At 39.7% G+C, this 19,436-nt stretch overlaps 2 protein-coding genes across 7 annotated transcripts in view; one reads left to right on the top strand and one right to left on the bottom strand.

Moving 5' to 3' along the window:
- The window catches only part of MBTD1 (mbt domain containing 1), a 116,618-nt gene that overhangs the window by 29,581 nt on the left and 67,601 nt on the right, over positions 1-19,436 (top strand). The window lies entirely within an intron of this gene.
- Positions 1-19,436, bottom strand: part of CSNK1D (casein kinase 1 delta) — a 38,635-nt gene that overhangs the window by 10,115 nt on the left and 9,084 nt on the right. For 2 of the 6 annotated variants that reach the window (XM_053375710.1, XM_053375709.1), the window contains exons 3-8: positions 18,031-18,179; positions 15,962-16,190; positions 14,620-14,790; positions 13,517-13,665; positions 9,808-9,979; positions 9,285-9,424 (exon numbers count right to left, since the gene is read on the bottom strand). In XM_053375710.1, coding sequence (XP_053231685.1) covers positions 9,285-9,424; positions 9,808-9,979; positions 13,517-13,665; positions 14,620-14,790; positions 15,962-16,190; positions 18,031-18,179 — 1,010 coding nt within the window. Of the gene's footprint in view, positions 1-977; positions 1,046-6,392; positions 8,993-9,284; positions 9,425-9,807; positions 9,980-13,516; positions 13,666-14,619; positions 14,791-15,961; positions 16,191-18,030; positions 18,180-19,436 lie in introns of those variants that run through there. The other 4 variants (XM_053375711.1, XM_053375708.1, XM_053375712.1 and 1 more) reach the window with 4 other exon arrangements.

Genomic DNA, 19,436 nt, shown 5'->3' on the forward strand with positions numbered 1-19,436 from the left:
ACTCAATTCTAACTTTTACTAGCAAACATGTAATAATCTTGTAATTAGCAGAACTAAGGCCCCCTTCAGATGTGGCATTTCTCCTATACTTGGTACAATTCCAAATTGGTTAAGATTCAATGGCCTGGTTCGTAAATCACGGCAAGCCAAAGACTTATGGAGTCAAAAGCTTATGGAGACTATGCAAATTTGAGGATTCCCAGAGAGCAGCTAGCAGCTGCTCATCTCCTCCCAAATGTAGGGGTTGTGTACCCCTACATCAGATTTTTTAAATTATTGTCTGTTTGGTTGTACATCACTTTGGGCTGCCCTGGACAAGATAAAGTGACTAATGAATTTAATAAATAAAAATTAATAAAATGCTAAGCCAAAGTTTGGCTGAGCATGTCACCCAAGCTCAGGTTGGTCGACAAGTTCTTCTTTGCTAACCATGAGTTGTACGGGATTTTCTTGGCCAAAGTTCATGGTTATAGTAAGGAGAGGGCTTAAGCACAAGTCCAGGTTTAGATAATGCACTAAGCTAAAACTTAGCTTAGAAGCAGAAGCCTGCATATTTGAGTAGTCCTGGTAAGTCACTGCTTGGTTTACAGACATATACACCAGGCTAGTGAATTAGCAGAAAAACAGAAGGCTAAACAAGGCATGTACTCTGTCCTTTACTGGGAGATGATTTCCAAGCGAGAAAAAAATGCCACATGAAGGACCTTAAGTATTCCAGTACCACAGTGTAGGTTACCCTGCAAATATACCATCTGGTCTATTGACAGTTATGGAGCAATTCTAGTGAAGTACTGCAATTTTTCAAGGGGGGGGAGAAATAGTTTTAATTAATTTGAAGTATACCTACTACTAAGGTTATCTGCAAGGTAGAAGGAAATAAAGTGCTGAAAGACACGAAAAGCCACCCAATTTGATGTCCCCGCAGGAGTGAATCCAAACCCACCCGCCAAGCTGGTGTCTCGTGAGAATGGACTCACCCAGTGCTGCTTTCCAACGAGAAGGAGACGAGCAGCTACTTGCCATGGTGTTCGAAAGGAATGCTATTCTGAGGTGGGGGGAAAAGACAGCCATTTGTAACAATTCCACTGCCCAATATATAATTCCCAACTATGATTCTAACTGGAGCTGCTCTGAATTTGGAATGGTTCTTGATTCAGAGGCCTCACAGACATTGATTCTTCAGCAATTTGAAAGCCCCTACAAAGCTGACAACTTCCTGACTTTAAGGTATGTGTTTTCAACAACTAGTGGTTTAAAGAAAGGCTGCTTCAGCAGCAGGTGGCAACCAACAGTTTTTGGAGGTGCTTTTTGTTCCAGTAACTCTCAGCTCAAAAGCATCACCATCATGTTAACTGTTTATCGCCAGCACTGGCCACTGATTCAAAAAACATTTTCCTGTGTCACAGCGACTACTCTGCACAGTATTTCAAAACTCTTTGCAATGGAAGAGAACCCTCATCTCATTAGCACTAAAGTGTGTACCAGCTCAATCTGAAGCCTTCTGGCTGTGATCCACAAACAAGCATATGGGCACAACTTTGAGAGTTAAAGCAGCCAGCCTTTTACACTCTCTCCATGACAGCACACAACTTAGATCTTGCAGGCTTACTAACCTTACAGATTCACCACATCTGTGTGTGTAACACTGGCAATTCAAAAGAATCTCATATTCTCAGGGAAACAGGTTTGATGTACAACACATTTCTAAAGCTAATAAATGCCAAGTTTTTCAATCTGGTCAAGTAGAGTTAGTAGGGATCACAGCTTCCTGATTCAAGTCTATTCCCCCCAGTGGTTCTCAATGTCCCCTTTCCTTTACACACGGAGCAATTAACACATGTTCACGCTTATACACACACCAACACTTAACAGCTGGAGGTGGAGCTTATCTATGTAAAAAAGAAAGGAGGGGGAGAGAAAGGCCCTCTTACTTTGGGGGCAATCACTGCAACATCAGAAGAAACATTCAGTTTAAGCCTTAAATGCCCTCTACCCATCTCCAAGTACGTAAAGCTAAATTCAGCAAAACTGCAGCAAAGGGTTTTGTTGCAGTCTAAGCCATCTAGAAGTGAGAGGGTCAACTGTTTATTCATAGAAGGCACATCAGCACTTCCCATCCTTCAGAAGATGGCCAAGCTTGAAAGCCATCACATTCTTCCAAAATGAGTTTGTAAAAGGCACAATGCCATTCAGGTAGCAAAAAGGAAATCTGTGTACATGATAATCAAGAACGTGACCAATTTTGTTTTCTAACCAGTGCAAGCCCCTGCATCTTTCCCATGGTAATGGAAAAGGACAACCAGAATTCCCAAAAGAACAGAACCTCTGAACATGTTTGGGAAAACTTGTGTTTGAAACGATAAGAGAGAAAGATTAGAACACACCTGATGAATCAAATGTTACATCATTTAATTAAAGGCCCGCTTTTACAGAAGAATGTGAAGTAAAAGGAATGGCTAAGGGAAGACACCCAAACACCACTACCTATATAGCAGCACTACATGTACATAATGAGCAAATCAAGTTCACTGATTAAGAAAAAGCAATACTGAGGATATCGATCAATTCACAGAACTGTCAGCTGAAATTCCCTTAGGAGCAAGGGGCCATTAGGCCACGTGCACTACCACCACATGTGCTATGATATGCTATGGCATGCAGATTTACAGTTGCAACTGTTCCGTCTATGGTGGTGTGCATACAGTTGCATGCACAAATATAGAATCATATCATGACTATGATGGAGACTGTCCCTGCAGCTTCACTACACACAAAACTGCTGGCTAGCATTTCATTAAAACAGACTTTAGGCCAAGAGTGAGAATCTAATTTCATGCAGGAGGGGAGAAAAGATACGACTGGTGGTTGGGAAGCCAAAAGAGATGAAGCAATGGAGAGGGTAGAGAAGCCCTTGGTAAGCAATTCGTCCAGACCACTAGCCAAAGAGGGAAAATTGTCGAGAAGGGGCAAGGAGAAGAGAAGCTGAAATGGAGAGCCATGGAGGAGAGGAAGCCATTTAAAGCTATCAGTTCAAACTTTTGGCAATAGTGATCTGTCCTTCTCCAGCCAGCCTGCTAATGTGGGAGAAAAGTGGGTGGCCTGTTCACTTTTGGCTTTGGCCTTGTCCACTGCCATCATGTTGCCCACCTCCAGATTAATCAGAAGGGAATGTGGCCAGTTATTCAACAACAAAAGGGAATACGGCCCACCCCTGCACATTAGATAATAGACCTATGAATCCAAGTATGTGTCAAGACTATTCTCGAGTGATCCAGAGGGAGCAGTCCTCTTTTTGTATTTTCTCAAAAGGCAGAGCCTCTGTAGTCCATTTTTTGTTGAAGTGATAAACTTGTGTGTGGGTTGTACCTCTTCAGATCATGAATGGGGGCTTACATTAACAAAATACTCCTTCATACAAGAGATTCACTTCATATGTAGAAGTAGGTCAGGGAAAAGGCTAGTACCCTTCCACCAAACATCTAGTTTTCCATGTGGAAAGATTTGAGAGGTATGTGTACTGAGGAACTTTTGGTCATCAGTGACCCCACCAGTCATCTGGAGGTATGCATATGATTGAGGTGGGGTTTTCTTGCCAAATGTCTGACAGAATGCCAACCATTTTCAGATTTAGACATACCTTTTGTATTTTGTAAATATTGTGTACCCAATATTCTCCTCCCAACCACTATGATTTTGAAGGCGGAAAAACTGATTGCACTTCTGCATTGCAGCCTGGCTTTCCTTCTATTCATCCTCTAGGGAAGGCTTTTGCCCACCCTACTTTATGACTCTCTAACTTTAGCAACCCAGCATGAACCACAACATTAGTCTTTAGTGGCTCTCCATTTGATCTCTTATATGGCCACTAAGTATGGAATCGTGTCACTTGGCCCACAACCACCTACCATACCAACTGGAAGGAATTTTTGGCAGAGGCCAAAGCATGAATCTGGTCAATGTAGAGGACCTAGAAGTTTAGCAGTTTTATTTAATACTGTACAGTAGAATTCAAACATTTGAGAAGAAAATTGTCCCTCTTAAATCACTTCTCTGATCATTATTAACTCTTCTTTCTTCGCCATCTTCTGCCTTTTGTCTCACTTGCTCTTCTTTCTGCCTTTCTTTCTCTGCAGCAACTTCAAATTCTCAGCTCCCCGCAGGCTCCACACACAACCCATCCCCTGGTGTACCTGCTAGAGTGGTCACCAAGGAAATAGTTAAAGATATCATTACTGGGATTTAATGCTGACAGATGAAATATTACTGGGGTGCCAGATAAGAATTCACATAATTTAATCATGTTTGAGATGCTTTGGAGCTGTGGAAGAGGCTATCGTGCTTGGATTGTAACTATGATAAATTACAATATATATATATATATATATATATATATATATATATATATATGTATGTATATATGACTGCTCTCATGGCAACATAAGCATAGTAAGTAGGTTGTATTATACCTACTGCAAGAATTGTGATTTGTTAGGAAAGCAGGGTCTTCATGACCAAGGGAAACTCTCTAAAAGTGGTAGCAAAGACATTTAGCCAAAGAAATTAGTACTAAAGTGGAAATCTTCAAAGGAAAGAAGACAGCAAGACCTTTAATCTTTCAGTGTGTCAGCACACAGAGATTTGCAGAAAGGGACGACACACATTTGTATACTGTAGTTCTGTTAAGGGACTAGCCAACCTGTGTTTTGTTGCTGCTAAACCTCTACACCACAATGCTGAACTCCCCGCCCCTACAGGCTACCATGCACAGCACTATAGTATAGCATGGGGAAAGCAGTTCAAGCCAGTAACCAGGAAGGATGCATAGGCAGACAATTGATGTAAAATTACTGGCGGAGAGCCAGTTTTCTGCTGATAGATGTTACAGTGGCAAAGGAAGTTTGGGCTGGTACCATTTGCTACTTAGCAGGGGCTACTCTCACTCACCCCAGGAAAGTGGCAAATTTCAAAAGCGCAGCCAATTTCATTGAAGAAACAACTGCACTACACTCCGTACATTTTCATTTCCAAACTCAAAAGCCTCAAGTTTGGCTAGAAGGATATTTTTGAAACAGTATTTAAAAGCTATTGTGATAGGCCAATCTCTTTTCGTTCAGGAAGTGCTGGATTCCATACTCTTAATCTTCATTCTCTTTTGCAAGAGTCTGAATAGAAAAAGTAGGTCACAGAAATTTCATACATTTGTGACTTAGCAAAGAGGGTCATTTGTAATTGCATCAAGTACGCAGTGTAATGCTCCACTGCATTATGATCACCATTTTGTGAAGCACCTTGCTCAGTTTTTGAAAAAAATAGTTGCACATTACAGATTATTCAAACAATTTCTTATGAAATATGTGCCCTTTGCTAGGAAGAATGAGGTACATGCGAGAAGGCTCATATACCAAGATACTTCATTTTGTAGCAGACAAGGATCATATACCAAGGAACATCAGTGTCATCAGACTAATCATCCTCCGAAGTTTTTATAGTCAGTGGAAGTTAACATGATCTACTACAAGAAATTGGGAGTGGATCCTTTTCGGCTTGAATTCCACTATTTAACCCACAACTACTTCTTACATATATGGAGAAGTAGCACCCCGTTGTCCAGTTAAGTACAAGGAAGGGCAAAGGCAGCAAAGCAGCTGGAGAGGGCTACAGCTAGTAGAAGGGAATTTACCTTCATCAGTTTGGAATTTATCTACTTGGATTTTCACTTTTGGGATTCTCAACATTTAATGAGCCAGGTTTCCAAGATATTTATATTTACAAGATGAACCAACTGAAGTTTTAGTCTCGTTTGGCTCATAACCTGTCAGGTGTTTTTGAAACGAGGTCCTAAGAACAGAATGAGCAGTCGTTTCATCCTGAAATACTGCAAATATGTTTAAAGTATGTTTCTGAACCAGTTGTTAAGCTTTTAAATAAGCTATTTTACTTTAAACAAGTAAACAAAAAAAGTAAACAAACTGCACTAAATTCATGAGCTGGTAGAACTATTACACACTCATGAATGATTTGAAGGAGGTGGAGGGTCGGTCTATTGACACATTTTTTGTAATTGGTCCTAGGATCTCTGCTGGAGCAGTACAGAAATATTTCAAACTACTTTTTACCCACTTAACACAGCCAAGGCAAACTTCACAGTTCCATACCACACCCATTTTTTATAAGGTAGTCATTTCAGATGAAAATGACCAATTAAATGTGCAATGCAAACCATCATCACAAACAGAGAGCTAGGAAAGAGACACCTTGATCTAGACAAGACTTATTGGACGTTTACTGCCTTCTAAGTTCAATGATCAAAAACAACAATATTTGCAGATATTAGATGCAATTCGTTCTGCTTTTCAATGGCCCTGATGTAAAGGAAAGCAAGCAACTACACCTCAGAGTCTAAAAGTGCTTTATTCCAGGTCATTTAAGTTGTTAAAATACGCACTTTCTTCCTCTTCCTTCGAGGTCTGCTGGAGCTTGGCTTTACAGATGAAAGATAAAAGAGATAGTCTCAAAACTCCAAAAGGTTTATTTTTTCTTCTTCAAAATTATCAAGTCTGCAATACACCCACAGGACACACTCATTTAAATCCTAGAGAGAAACATCTTCCCCAGCTCCATCCCAGCATTCAATGTCAGGATCTTAGAGTAGGGATCAAGGAGATCTTATCCACTGTGAATCTGGCCAGTGTATATTGAATGAAGGGGGAAATATGCTTTATACACCTCTTATTCATGTCTTGGAGTAGACATTTGTTGGATATTAACAAGAGGAAAAAGAGATTCAGAGACTCGTTCAAAAAGCTACCATCTGTTTTGCCTAAGACTGGAGATAGCATTCAAATCAAGCAAAAGTATGGCGTTAAGAATGTATTTATAATCAGTATGACAAAGAATGCCTATTAGGTACAGACTCTGGGCTTCCAGAAAATCTTACTTGTGTTGTTTAAGGACTGGATCTTTGATTTTGAAGCCTCAGTATATAGTATAATAAGCTTTAATCACTTTATTGCAAACACTAGTGATGGGTGACAAAATTTGTGCTCCTATGGAGTTGAAACTTGAAATTCCATATTATTCTACATTAAAGACTGTCTTCCCAAAAGGTTTTTGCTCTTTGTATCAGATACTATTAGCATTTGAGGAATTGTGATGGTTCTGAGCTAGAGTCAAACAACATACCTTTAGCAGTAACTACTGGTCATAGACAAAAGTTTATGATGGTTTTGATATAACAACAGCAAAAAACCCAGAAGTTTTATTTACTTTTGTGAAGTAAACAAAGAACAATTCTATGCATCTTTACTCAAAAACCAAGTCCCAATGTGGTCAATGGAACTCACTATAGCCATGATGTAAAACAATCAATCTCTCTTTTTTCTTACTGCAACAGTTAATCCAAACTAACCATAATCAACACATTTCCTCCTTTATACTTTTTACGAAAAAAGTTTTAACCCTCAATTATCTTTCCAACAAACAGGCACCACTGGAGTTTTCTATTTTTAAAGCTACTAAAAGCTCCTGTGTCATCTGCTGCCTTTGTCTAACATTTGTGACTGTTTGAGTTTTGATGCTTGGTGCTCTAAACACCAACTGCAACATCCACATTTATGTCCTGTTCAGCTTTGGAACATTTTGCTCCTTTAGCATTTCTTCAACTGACACAAAGTCAAAGATCAATTTGCCAATGCCTTCAAATGGCTCTTCTCCTGATCTGGCCTTCCCAAAATTTTAGTGTGTTCTCTGGTTCTCACACATACACCCTTCTCTTAGAATCAAACCTGAACAATATCACTGTTCAGAAATTCACAACTGGTTTTTTAGCTACTATTTTGGAATGAGAAAGCCTAGAGTCCCCTGCTGTGGCTTTCATGAGACAAAGCTTCATTTTGTAAAGTACTGTAGGACTTGCATGAAATCCAAGCCTTTTTTGGTTGTGTGTCACACATATTGTGAGGGAATCTACAATGGAGTAAGAAACTGGAATGTTTCAAGCTACAAATGTTAGTGAATATCCTCTCTTCAGGCACCAGACAAACATTTTCCTTCTGTTTGGAAACAAACAAAAAAATGACCAACAAAATGGAGTCAATTGTCATTCCACTGCATAACCATGCAGGATATGCATTTATCTTCCAAAAATACTCTTTCTTTTATACAACATTAATTTACACTTACAGCCTGTTATGTGAGCTGTGCTGTAATTCAACTGAAATACTCTGAACATATGCCACAGGTTATTAAAATAAACCAGTAATGCATGCTGTAGGCAAAACGTTACAATCTGCAATTAGCTGTCCCATGGTCAAGAAAGTTGCTTACTGCAGTCAGGTACAGACTCATTCACAACAACTAGTCTAGTTTAGCTCCATACTTTCAACAAGGATGCATGCCCAGGGCTAATTTGGAAATCATTTTTTACTTCTAGCTTTAGTAAATTCTACAAGAAAATCAAAATAGTATGAATAGTACCATCACCTAACAAAGTAATACAAAGAATGCAAGACAGATCATTCCTCTTTCAACCTCGTATTTCACAGGCATAACAATTTCAGTGCTACAGTAGCTTTAAGCACACTCCTCTTATACCGGATATGATTACAGATGGTCACTTATACCAGACAGAAGCTGGTAGCTATTTTCCATAAATGGCAATTTATTTGAAAATACAGCTCAAGCCATGTCAAAATTGCCAAATGGGTGCAACTTTGCAACTAGACACTACAGAACAAATGACTGATGACTAAGGCTACAATTTACATTGCCCATGTGTAATATTGGACAAATTGAGTCTGTACTAAGGATAAAAGGAGAGCACTTATTGATCCTTCTTCGGCATGAAATGTAACAAGTAATAGCTTTGATTCATTTGCACAAGGCTTCTGAGATCTGCAGTGGTTAGAAGAAAACATGACATTTAAGTCAGTTGATGATTCACATAGTATAGTAAAAGTCACTGATATTTCCATGGCTGTTAAAAGTCTGTATCCTGCAAATACACAAATATCCAAAAAGGCATTAAACAAGGGAGGTACCCAGCCCTCAATTTTAATAACCTATACAACACCCTCCTTCACACTTAAACTTCAAGGTCAGAAAGCTAAGTACTTCACAAGTAGTGGTTCTTCAGCTAATTCAGATCAACTAAGAGAATGGCATGTCTAAACATAATTGTGAGACAATCTATCCTACTCAAAGAGTATTTTTACTCTGATCTTGTCAAAGGACATTACTGAGCTCCTAGTCTTTTCCCCATAAAAAAAATCAGAACTGTTTTGTACCTGTGAGGTTGACATGCGTGAGGTATCTTGTCGGCCTGTTAAATCAGACGAGGAGATATTGACAGGGGCCCCACGATGCAATCGCATACTCACTTTCCGTTCTCTCTCCATTCCAGACACTGGCCGAGGAGATGTGTTTGCTGACCAAAATAAAAAGTAAAATTTAATTTTGTGCCTGTATTTACTAGACAAAATAAACTACTGCAATAAAGGGAAGCCGACAGAGGCATCACTTTATAAGCACCTTCATAATGTCAGAACTATTAAACCCACAAGGCACTCAGTCCCCTTTGAAGCCTAACTAGGGAGAGGCTTGTAACTCAAGAAATTAATGTTATAAAATACTGTTCTTAAATGTTGAGGGTAGGATTCAAAGATAAGCATGCCAAAACGAGCTAGAATAAGAAGAATTTCCTACCCCCCGGCCCCCTAAAAGCCTTGAGGTGTTGAATGGAGTAAGCTGTGGCGCAAGAGGAAGTGATTAACTAGAAGGCAGCCCACCTCAAGGCATTCTTTGGCTTACCTGTATGTGAAGTTGGGGTAAGAGGGGTTGGTGGAGCTACATCTTGTGTCCCCCTCAGCCTGCCAGAGGCAGTGGAAGGTAAGCCACGAACTGCAGGATTTCGTGTGTGTCTCAGTCTTTCTTCTCTCTCTCTTCGTTCACGCTCAGCATCTTCGACTGCACGGCTTGCACCCTGCAAGAACATGTAATTTGGCATTATACCAACATTTGGAATCAATTAGTTAAAAACCTGTATTCAGTGTTGAGAGTAGTTCCAGTGTCAACGCTACACTGCTGAGCTTATCTGGACCACCGAAAGACAGTCAGAAGGAAAAGCAGACCCTGGGTCCAAATCAGACACAGACTCAGAAGGTAGCAGGTTATTCTCTCAGCCCTGCACCTATTTTTAAAAAGGGAAATGAATGGTGATCACAATATTTTTTAAATTTTTAACAGGATTTAGTTTTTTATATATATAAAATACTTATTTGCCACAATTTCATAAAATATTACCTACTAAGAGCAGACATGGAACAAATCCATGATGCCAGAGGATGTGGAACTTGCAATTGCTAACAAGATACCCGGGTACCTATAGTATTTGGCCAAAATAGCTCAAAGTTGGAAAATACATTTGTTCAAAGCTGCTGCACAACACTTTTATGACTACACTAAAAACAAAAGAACAGTGGTAGCATCCGACAATATTTTTAAAGAAAGGCAGTCCTGACGTCTTTCTTCTTCTACAGCAGCAAAGAATAAGGGGATTTATGTTGATGATTCTTGGAAATCAGTCAGAAATATTCAGCCTGGTAGCTACCCAAAGTAGAGAGGAGAAATATCAGATGCTGGTTTACTTGGCAGATACCTCCAGTATTGGAAGTGCATGCATCTGAATATCAGGTGCTGGGGAGAGTGCTGTTGTGCTTAAAGTTGGTTACTGTGAGAAAATTACACTTCTTTTATTCTTGGCTTTGTCAGCTGGAAGAAAGTATTTTAGCTCCACTGAATCCAATGCTATCCTCGATGTACTGCACAATCTCCATATATACAAAATGCTTAACAATTTGCTTGATCAAACAAACAAACACCGTACTACAGAGATCACTATCCATGTTGCATTCTTATTCGCAAAAGGTGTGAAGCAAAGCAACAATTTCCCTGAAACCCATGTGTTGTAGTTCTGAAGTCACTGTTAAATAAAACAACAAAACCAAGTGTGGAATGAACACCAGCAAGTTATCACCTAACACGTTTTGCCTTTTCCTGATGTCTGCATAATATTTACTAATGTTACAATAGAATTAGAGAGGGAAATGCAACAGCTGAAACAGAAAGTGTGAAACTGGACTGGAAATCAATGGTTCAGAAACAAAATGGATTATGGGAGACTTCATAACACTGGTCCTAAGCGGCTAACAAATTATTCTGAAGGCCAGTTTAGGGTGCTTTGCTGCCACATCTAAAGCCCCAAGGGACCTGGAGGCCAAATACCTGAAGGAACACTTCCTTCTCTATCAGCCTACCAGGTCATTAACATCTGTAGCGGAGGTCGCATTTGTGCTTCCATCACCAAGTGAAGGTTAGGTGGTTGTGGTGCATAAGACCTTCTTGGTGGTGGCTCCTCACCTATGGGATGACTTCCTCCCTGCTGACACACATATTGCACCAATATTATCTGCTGGGTCGACAAGTGAAGACACAGCTCTTTGCCCAGGCTTTTGAGAGGGGGTTAGGCACACTTTTGGAAACTGCAAAAAGGCAGGCAGAATAGGGAATTCTTAACAGAATAAAGTAATTACCTGATGATGAACTATCTTACTGAAAAGATACCCCTATGATCTATGGTGTGAATGATGTACAAAATATTTCTTCATTATCATGAAGAAATGTGACTGCACATGAGTATAACAGATCGATATAGACCAGCTTTGGTTCCAAGAACTGGTGTACAAGTCACACCACATGGCCTTCTAGCAAGGCTTCTGCCTCAGAGTGGATTTTCAGGGATCAAAATGCCTTGGCAAACCTAAAATGTACTGAACTGATCCAAAGGCAGTTTCCCCCCCCCCTTTTGGTCTGTAATGTAACCATGCTCCAGACGGAACAGAATGGTGTGACATCAACTTGTATCACATTTGCAGAAGAAAGAATGACTAACACTGAGATACAGATATTCAATAGACAGAGTCTATTAGGGAAGGACGAAAGATGGATACAAGTCACAAAGAATGGTATATTGAATCTCAGGAGTATGAAATGCATATGCCAATTATTGTGCAACATCTCATACACACTGAGTTCTTTATATTTAAAAAACATAGTTAATTTTATTTTAATCATATATGTGTGTGTAAATCAGAAACCATGGATTCACCTTAGCTCTTTATTCAAGTACCCGAGAGAGTGGTCTCTGACCCCATGAGAGTCAGAGAGTCCTCTGCCGATACGTAGACTTCAAAAGATTTTTATGCAGTCACGTGAAGTACAGGGTTCACTTCCTTAAAATTAAATGGAAGGTACAAGCAAAAGTTTCAACATGTTTCAAATTTTTCTAAAAGAAACTGTTTACCCTGCGTAGCCATACTTCCCTGTTCTAGGCAGCTTGTGGTTACATGTGAAAGCAAAACATTGCAAATGCTTGTTCTAGTAGCTAAGTGGTGAGCTTTACCATTTTTTCTGATGCTGCTTCTCAACCAGGTCAGAGTCCATCCTGTTTTAATCCTAAATCCTCAACCAAACTTATTGATTTATCTAACAATGAATGCACCTACACATAGATATACAGACCCAACATCCAAATAGTGTTTTGTTAATAAAAACTAGAAAAGGTAGCAAGGTTTTTGCTTTTGGAAGAAACAAGAAACACTTTGGAAATCCAACTCGAGCCACTGTCACAAGCATACAATATTTATTCTTTCTCGTCTGTCTTGCTGTAAATACAGAATGTCAGGCTTTTTTTCTGTTTTAAAATAGGATCTCTCGCTAATCAAAAAATCTAAACAAAATGTGAGTACTGAAAGCCTGCAAATGCAGTACAAATTTATGTCTTCTCTTTGGGTATATGACTTCTATCTTTGGAAGTACAGTTGCTAATTACAAAGCCTTCCAAAGCTTCCAAGTTTTTGCTACAAGGTAAGTGACCGCAAGCTGACCACCAAAGTAATGCAGTTATATCATAAATTTTAATGCCATTCTACAGTCATCTTACAGCTTCCATACCTTCTGGTCATTACAAATTATAAAACAGCTGAAGACAACACCCAGAGAACCCATTTGGTCCCCCAAAGTGATTATGGTAAATGTGCACAACCTCTTACAGCTAGGCAAGGAATGAGACAACATCAGATCATCAGCTTTGATTATTTACAATTGGATACATTGCTACCTGCCACGCATATATATAGATCCCCAGTCTTCAAGGATTTACAGAGGCATCCCAAGCCTGTTTACTACAAAGCAAATCGCCCTGTTTCAATGTAGCTTACTCCCAGGTGAGTGCTCACAGATTTGTAGTTTGATACTTTAACCACTAGTCCTGTTATAAAGCTAAAATTGGTTTCAGTTTCATTGCTTGTAACAGTTCACACCAAACTGCCATTTGCTACAAACATGAACAAGCACTGTGAAATGTATTATTTCACCTCCAGCACTTAATGTCAGATATCAAGCTCTCACTCTGTTTTCCACAATTAAAAAAAAATTAAGTTAGCAAGTACTGACTACTTACAAATTTCAGCATGTTCCAGTCAAATACATAGTCATAGGAGAAGCCTTGTCTGTGGAAGAGGTTTCTGAATAATTGCCTTAGATATGAATAATCCGGTTTGTCATCGAAACGCAACGAGCGGCAAAAATTCAGGTATGTAGCAAATTCAGCTAAAAATAAATGAGAAATCCTGATGATGTTATCGTAAAGTCAGTGCAAACAACAATATCCAGCACAGATTCATCAGCTCATCTGCTTTCCAAAGTATTGGCTCAATGCTTCTCATAGTAACCAAGGTGACAGAACCGTGAACTGCTTTTCCCATATGTAATCAGGAAGTGATATGCTTTTTTTCCCATGCAGCACAATCCTTCATGACTGTCAGGGAAATTACTAGGCTACAATGGCAGAGGCAACCTGCAGAGGAGTGTAGAGAGCCCTATTCTAGTCCACAGTGGTATAAACAATAGAAAGATTAAGTATGGTACAAAAGTTAGCAGGTTGCTGAACTAGGATCTGGCAGATCAGGGTTAAAATCCCCACTCAAGCTATGAAGCTGTGTGACTTTGGGCCAGTCACTGTCTTTCAGTCAAAGATGTCTCACAAGGTTGCTGTGAGGATAAAAAGGACACAATCATGTATGCCACCGAGTTCCTTGGAGGAAAAGTACAATATAACTGTAATTCATAAATGCAATAAAACAAACAAAACAGAGAGAGAGATATTTCTTTTTAAAGCAACGACTGGTAACTTATGCACTGTGACTGAACATGTGCTGACTGAACATGTAACTCATTTGTTCATCATGGTAAGCAGCTCATTGAAAACCAAACAGTGTAGACAGAGAAAAATCCATACATATGCAGCACCTTGGAAAGAGGGGAGCACAAAAAAGGGGGGTGTTGAAGTTGTTTACAAAGCAGCCAAACAACATACCTTCATTTAACCATTAAATGAAATTTTAACCAAATAACAAGAAAGCGTTAGTACATACAAATAAGAGCTAGAATAATTTCTAAGATAGAGAGGTAACAGAAAATGTAACATCAAGTTAATGTAAGTTTCACTTAACAGTTAGCTTTGAAATCAATACTGAAGACATCTATTTCAGAGAATAAACTTACAAGGGTATCCTTTACACAAAACCTCAATGGGTGTGGACATTTTCTTTTCACTGATGCGTTCATATTTCTGTCTTTTTGTAGCTGCCTTCAATCCCTGCCAGGGGAGGGAGCCCAGGTTAAAATACATGAGTACATAGCCCAAGGACTCCAAGTCATCTCTGCGAGATTGTTCTACAAGGAGTAGAAGAGTGGAGCCATTAGGTTCTATCATCTGGTGAAATGGTTCAAATATGCTTAAAGCAAAAATTACACAACAAAGATCTTACCTGCAAGAAAAACATTGTTAAATAGTTAATTTCAACCTTGCCAATAAAATCAGTATGAAAAATGGTTTACTCTTGCAATTATCCAACAATTATTCCTAAAGAATCCCATACTGGAAACTGTTCAAATGGCCATATAGGTCCATACCACAACAGAAATACAGAATCATTCACCCACAACACTTGCCGATCAACCAGGGTTTTACAGCTTTGAGCATAAAGGCAACCATGATTTAGTTGCTTCTGGCTCCTTCCTGCCCCAAATCCTCTGAACTGAGGAGAGAAGGTGGATCTTATTTCATTTTGCTTGAACCTTTTACAGTCTCTGAATGCTGCTCCTACCATGCTAGTGTGAGGAGACCTCTCCCCAAGCATCCCCTGAAATTCATGGAGAACTCTGGGGAGGGGTGCAAAGACATCTGTGGAGCCCTGCAATCAACCAAGGAAATTCAAGCCACAGTGCCAAGAACAGACATACTGCAGAAAGCTGCTAACGATGATTCACACCACTGAGCCAAGTTGCAAGCTTAGCCACAATTTCTTGACACAGGCTGCAGTGAAAGACACAGTGTTCTCCAACCCATATCTCTCAGGACTATAATCTTCTTTATGGTAAAGTTATTTGTTGTTGTGCCATTGGAAACAGCTTCTAGCAAGGCAAGTTTTATGTCTGCATGCAAGTGGAGGCAAACAGAAACAAAACAAATCCAGAGATAACTTTTACAAGCTTGACCTGAAGGGAAATTTCTTCTCGATCCCATATATGGCAGTCTGACCCCAAGAAAAAAATCTACCAAGCTATCCCAATGGAAGTTTATTGGATGAAACACTCCCAACATCTTGTTTGAGGCTGTCACATGCATTAGAGAGCATGACCATTTGATTTGTTTCACTGATGCACATACAGCGCAATCCTAACAACATCTATTCAGAAATAAGTCCTACTGGATTCAACAGGGCTCACTCCCAGATCAAAGCCCCCCTTTTTCAATGGTAGCCAGAACAATTTATTTTATCCAGATGTCTTATTGCATGAACATTCCTACAACAATAACCAAAATAATCTGCTACCAGCTCACCAATTCCAAGATGAGTGTTGATAGAGGCATAGCGGGCGGTTCCTGTTAAATTTTTATTTTCACGATATGGAATGTGCTGGTGCGTTCGAGCATCCCGATATTTCTTGGCCAGCCCAAAATCTATGATGTAGACAAGATTGCCTTTCTTGCCTAATCCCATCAGGAAGTTGTCAGGCTTTACATCTCGGTGGATGAAGTTCTTCGAATGAATGTATTCTATTCGGCTAATCTAATTGCAGAAAGACATAATTTCAGAATTACAGCATATAAAACCTTTCAAAAACAACCAGCTGCTCCTTTATATTGGGCTTTAATACTAAAATCCTACTTTGATAACGTTTAAAAGCTTAAAAGCTATTTGCTTGCTTTATTATGCCTGCATTATTTATTTTACTTAACCCCCTTTTTAAAATACCACAAGCCAGTTTAACTTGTTTCTAACTGTGCAACTGTACACATGACAACTAGGAAGTAAGTCTAATTAAGATCAATAGGATTTACTGCCAGGTACGTGTGTATAAGATTGCAGTCTAAGTGGCTTTCCTCCTGGGTCTTTTGATGAAGCAAGAATTAATGTCTTAACTGGATCTCACTTTGGGCACTGACAGGGTGACATCCCCCCCCCCCAAAAGAGCTGTGTAGGGATCCTGAGGGGCATCTAATCCAACACCCTGCAATGCAGAAATCTCAACTAGAGCTTACATGACAGATGGCCATGCAACATCTGCTTAAAAACCTCCAAGGATCTTCAACTAGGTAAGATTGAGTTTTGGCTCTAAAGATTTTGCTGTAACAGCAGTACTACTACATTAGACCAATAGTTGCCTCCAAGGCTGAAGCCAGAGAGCCCTTGGCATAGTGCCAACAATGAGCCCTCACTATATCTACTTCCAATCAGGTCATGGCCCAATCCTACCTATAGACCTACAAAATCAGTAAGGCAAGACAATATACTCTGAGTAACTTCAAAATGGCAGGTGACCACTGAGGGTGAAAGGTAAGCTTGGCTCCTATTTAAAAGCAGAAACACTGTGTACTGCTGAAAAATATTGGTGGGTCCAGCAGGGAAGATGGTGAATGGTGCTGCGGCTGGTCCAGTGAGGGGCTCTCTTCCAAGCCCCTGGGAGCCTCAGCCAGTGCCCAAACTGTCTGACTACTGACCCTGGCGTCATCTAGCACCATTGCTATATCATTTCAGTGCCACTTGCTTGCATAAAGCATGGTTTCCAGATGCTTCAAATGGTAGCAGTACACATAACTGGAATATTTACGGTCCTGCTGTTTTACTTCAACCTTTCTGAACCTAAGGGTTTAAAAATGGACACACATACAGACATCCTAATAGCCATTAGAGAAGATATTATTCACGGACATATTTAGTTCTTATTGTCTTCTATGTCTGTGCAGAAGTACAAACCAAGAATGTCTTCACACTTATTTTGGAAGAACAATTCACAAGTTGATTTATATAACATTTTCAGGAAGTTATTTATTATGCATAAACTGGCCAATTTTTTGTGGCTGGCAGCAAAGTTTTAAATACATATAGGCTCAGATTCTGCAACTTGATCCTAACATAAAGTTGAAGAATCTGTAAAACTTGATGTGTTGACTGTTGTTACCCCTTGAGGGAAAGATTAGCTTTTAAAATAATTGCAAACCCTCATGTCAAGAGATAGATAAGGAATGTAGCCTAACACACTAGAAACGGGTGAATGCTTTAGAATCCAGCCCAACAGCCACTAACTACACAGCCTCTCTTTGCAACCCTGAGAAGAATCCATTTTGGAAAAAGTATGTATTTTAAAGAAGCACAAGCATGTTTCCCACTGCAGCTAAATTGGTCTGATTCACACTGGCAAAAATAACTTTAAAAGCATTATTTGTACTGGACACATTTTATTTTCTGGTATATGAAGAGAATAGCTTAAGTGGTAGGCTTTCTACCTGCCCTCTGAAAGAAAGGAGTCCCAAATTTTGTTCCATATAAGACAATTATTTATAGAATGCAGAGAGGATTTAAGGAAGCCCTCCTACCCAATAATCAAGACATGCAAATATTTTAATACCATTTGGTCAGCAAGTAAAAGGACTGTCTTGAGGCTGAATTTTCTTGAACAGAAGTTAAAGAGATCTTCAAGGCTTGGTCCCAACAACTCCATCACCATTACATTGTAGTCACCTTCAGCACCGCACCATTTGATTGTGGGAATGCCCACTAGAAAAAAGGGGGGAAATTACTATAGTATTTTGTGAAAACAGACGGTATCTGCACAAAATATGTATGACACGCCCACAGATTATTATCTAAATTACAGCACATTTTTCTTCCTGAAAAATGTATGCATTGGGGGGGGAGGAGATGGGGGGAAGAGACTGGAACTGGAGGAAGGTCCTGGGACACCTTGTATAGATGTGCTTCCAATGGGATGTGATCTTCTCCTTCTATCTAAGTACAAGTACTCCCTATTAAGAAGCCAAAAGGGAGGGCAAGACCATTGTTGTGCTATGAATCCTAACTATCAGGCGTCAAATTAGTCTACAGTAGCTATGAATACTCAGAATTCAACAAATATTTTATAGCATATTTGTATATGACATTTTAAATCTGTGCTGTTTAACCTGGGCTCAGAAATTATGAGGTTCCCTTGGTTACAGCTTCAGGAGATTCCCCCCAAATAAGTTCTGAGAGTTGCTCAATTCTTTCACCACTACCTGCATTCCCCACTCTGACTGATATTACTGTGTCATAATTCTAGGTAATTAAAGCTAGAAGATCAGAATAAAGAACACTTTAAACAAGAGATGGGTAACCTCTGACCCTCCAGGTGTTGTTGGACTCCAAGTTGCATCAGCTCTGGCCAGCAAGGTGATTGGCAGGGGATAATGAGAGATGTAGTCCAGAAACATTGATTTCCCACCCCTACTTTAAAATAATCTGAATCATGCAAGCAGCTGGCTCAGTGGTTACCAGCACAGAGCGGAACTGTGCCAGGTCTGCATTTGGCTTCTCTCTCTAGCATTGCAAGATTGTATGAGTAAGAGCACATTTATTTATGCATCATCTAGAGTAACACAATGCAGAACTGTAATAATATCTGCTGAACCCCATCTCCAGAGTATATTTGCCTAACTTGGGGAAGGCACATTCAGGTACTCTGCAATGGACAATGCTACTCATCCGAAATGAGTAGCAAATTACAAGACTTGCAAGAACTATGCCCATGTAGTTAACTGTTGTCAGTTAACAGATCCACACTCAAGGTTATAGCAAAACAAATGTAATAATTTTTGTGCCTCTGAAACTATAAAAAGCAGTTTGCATTTACTGAGAAAAAGTATAGGTCCAAACAAGAAAGCTTCTCACGAAGTTCAAGAGTGAAATGGTATCGACTTCCGGGTTGGCGCCATTGTTTAATGGCGGATTCCCTCCGAGCTCCGGAGGGAATCGGCTCCGTAGCGTCTGGGTCTGGCC

The sequence above is a fragment of the Podarcis raffonei genome, chromosome 2 (genome assembly GCF_027172205.1).
Source record: "Podarcis raffonei isolate rPodRaf1 chromosome 2, rPodRaf1.pri, whole genome shotgun sequence".
NCBI lineage: Eukaryota > Metazoa > Chordata > Lepidosauria > Squamata > Lacertidae > Podarcis > Podarcis raffonei.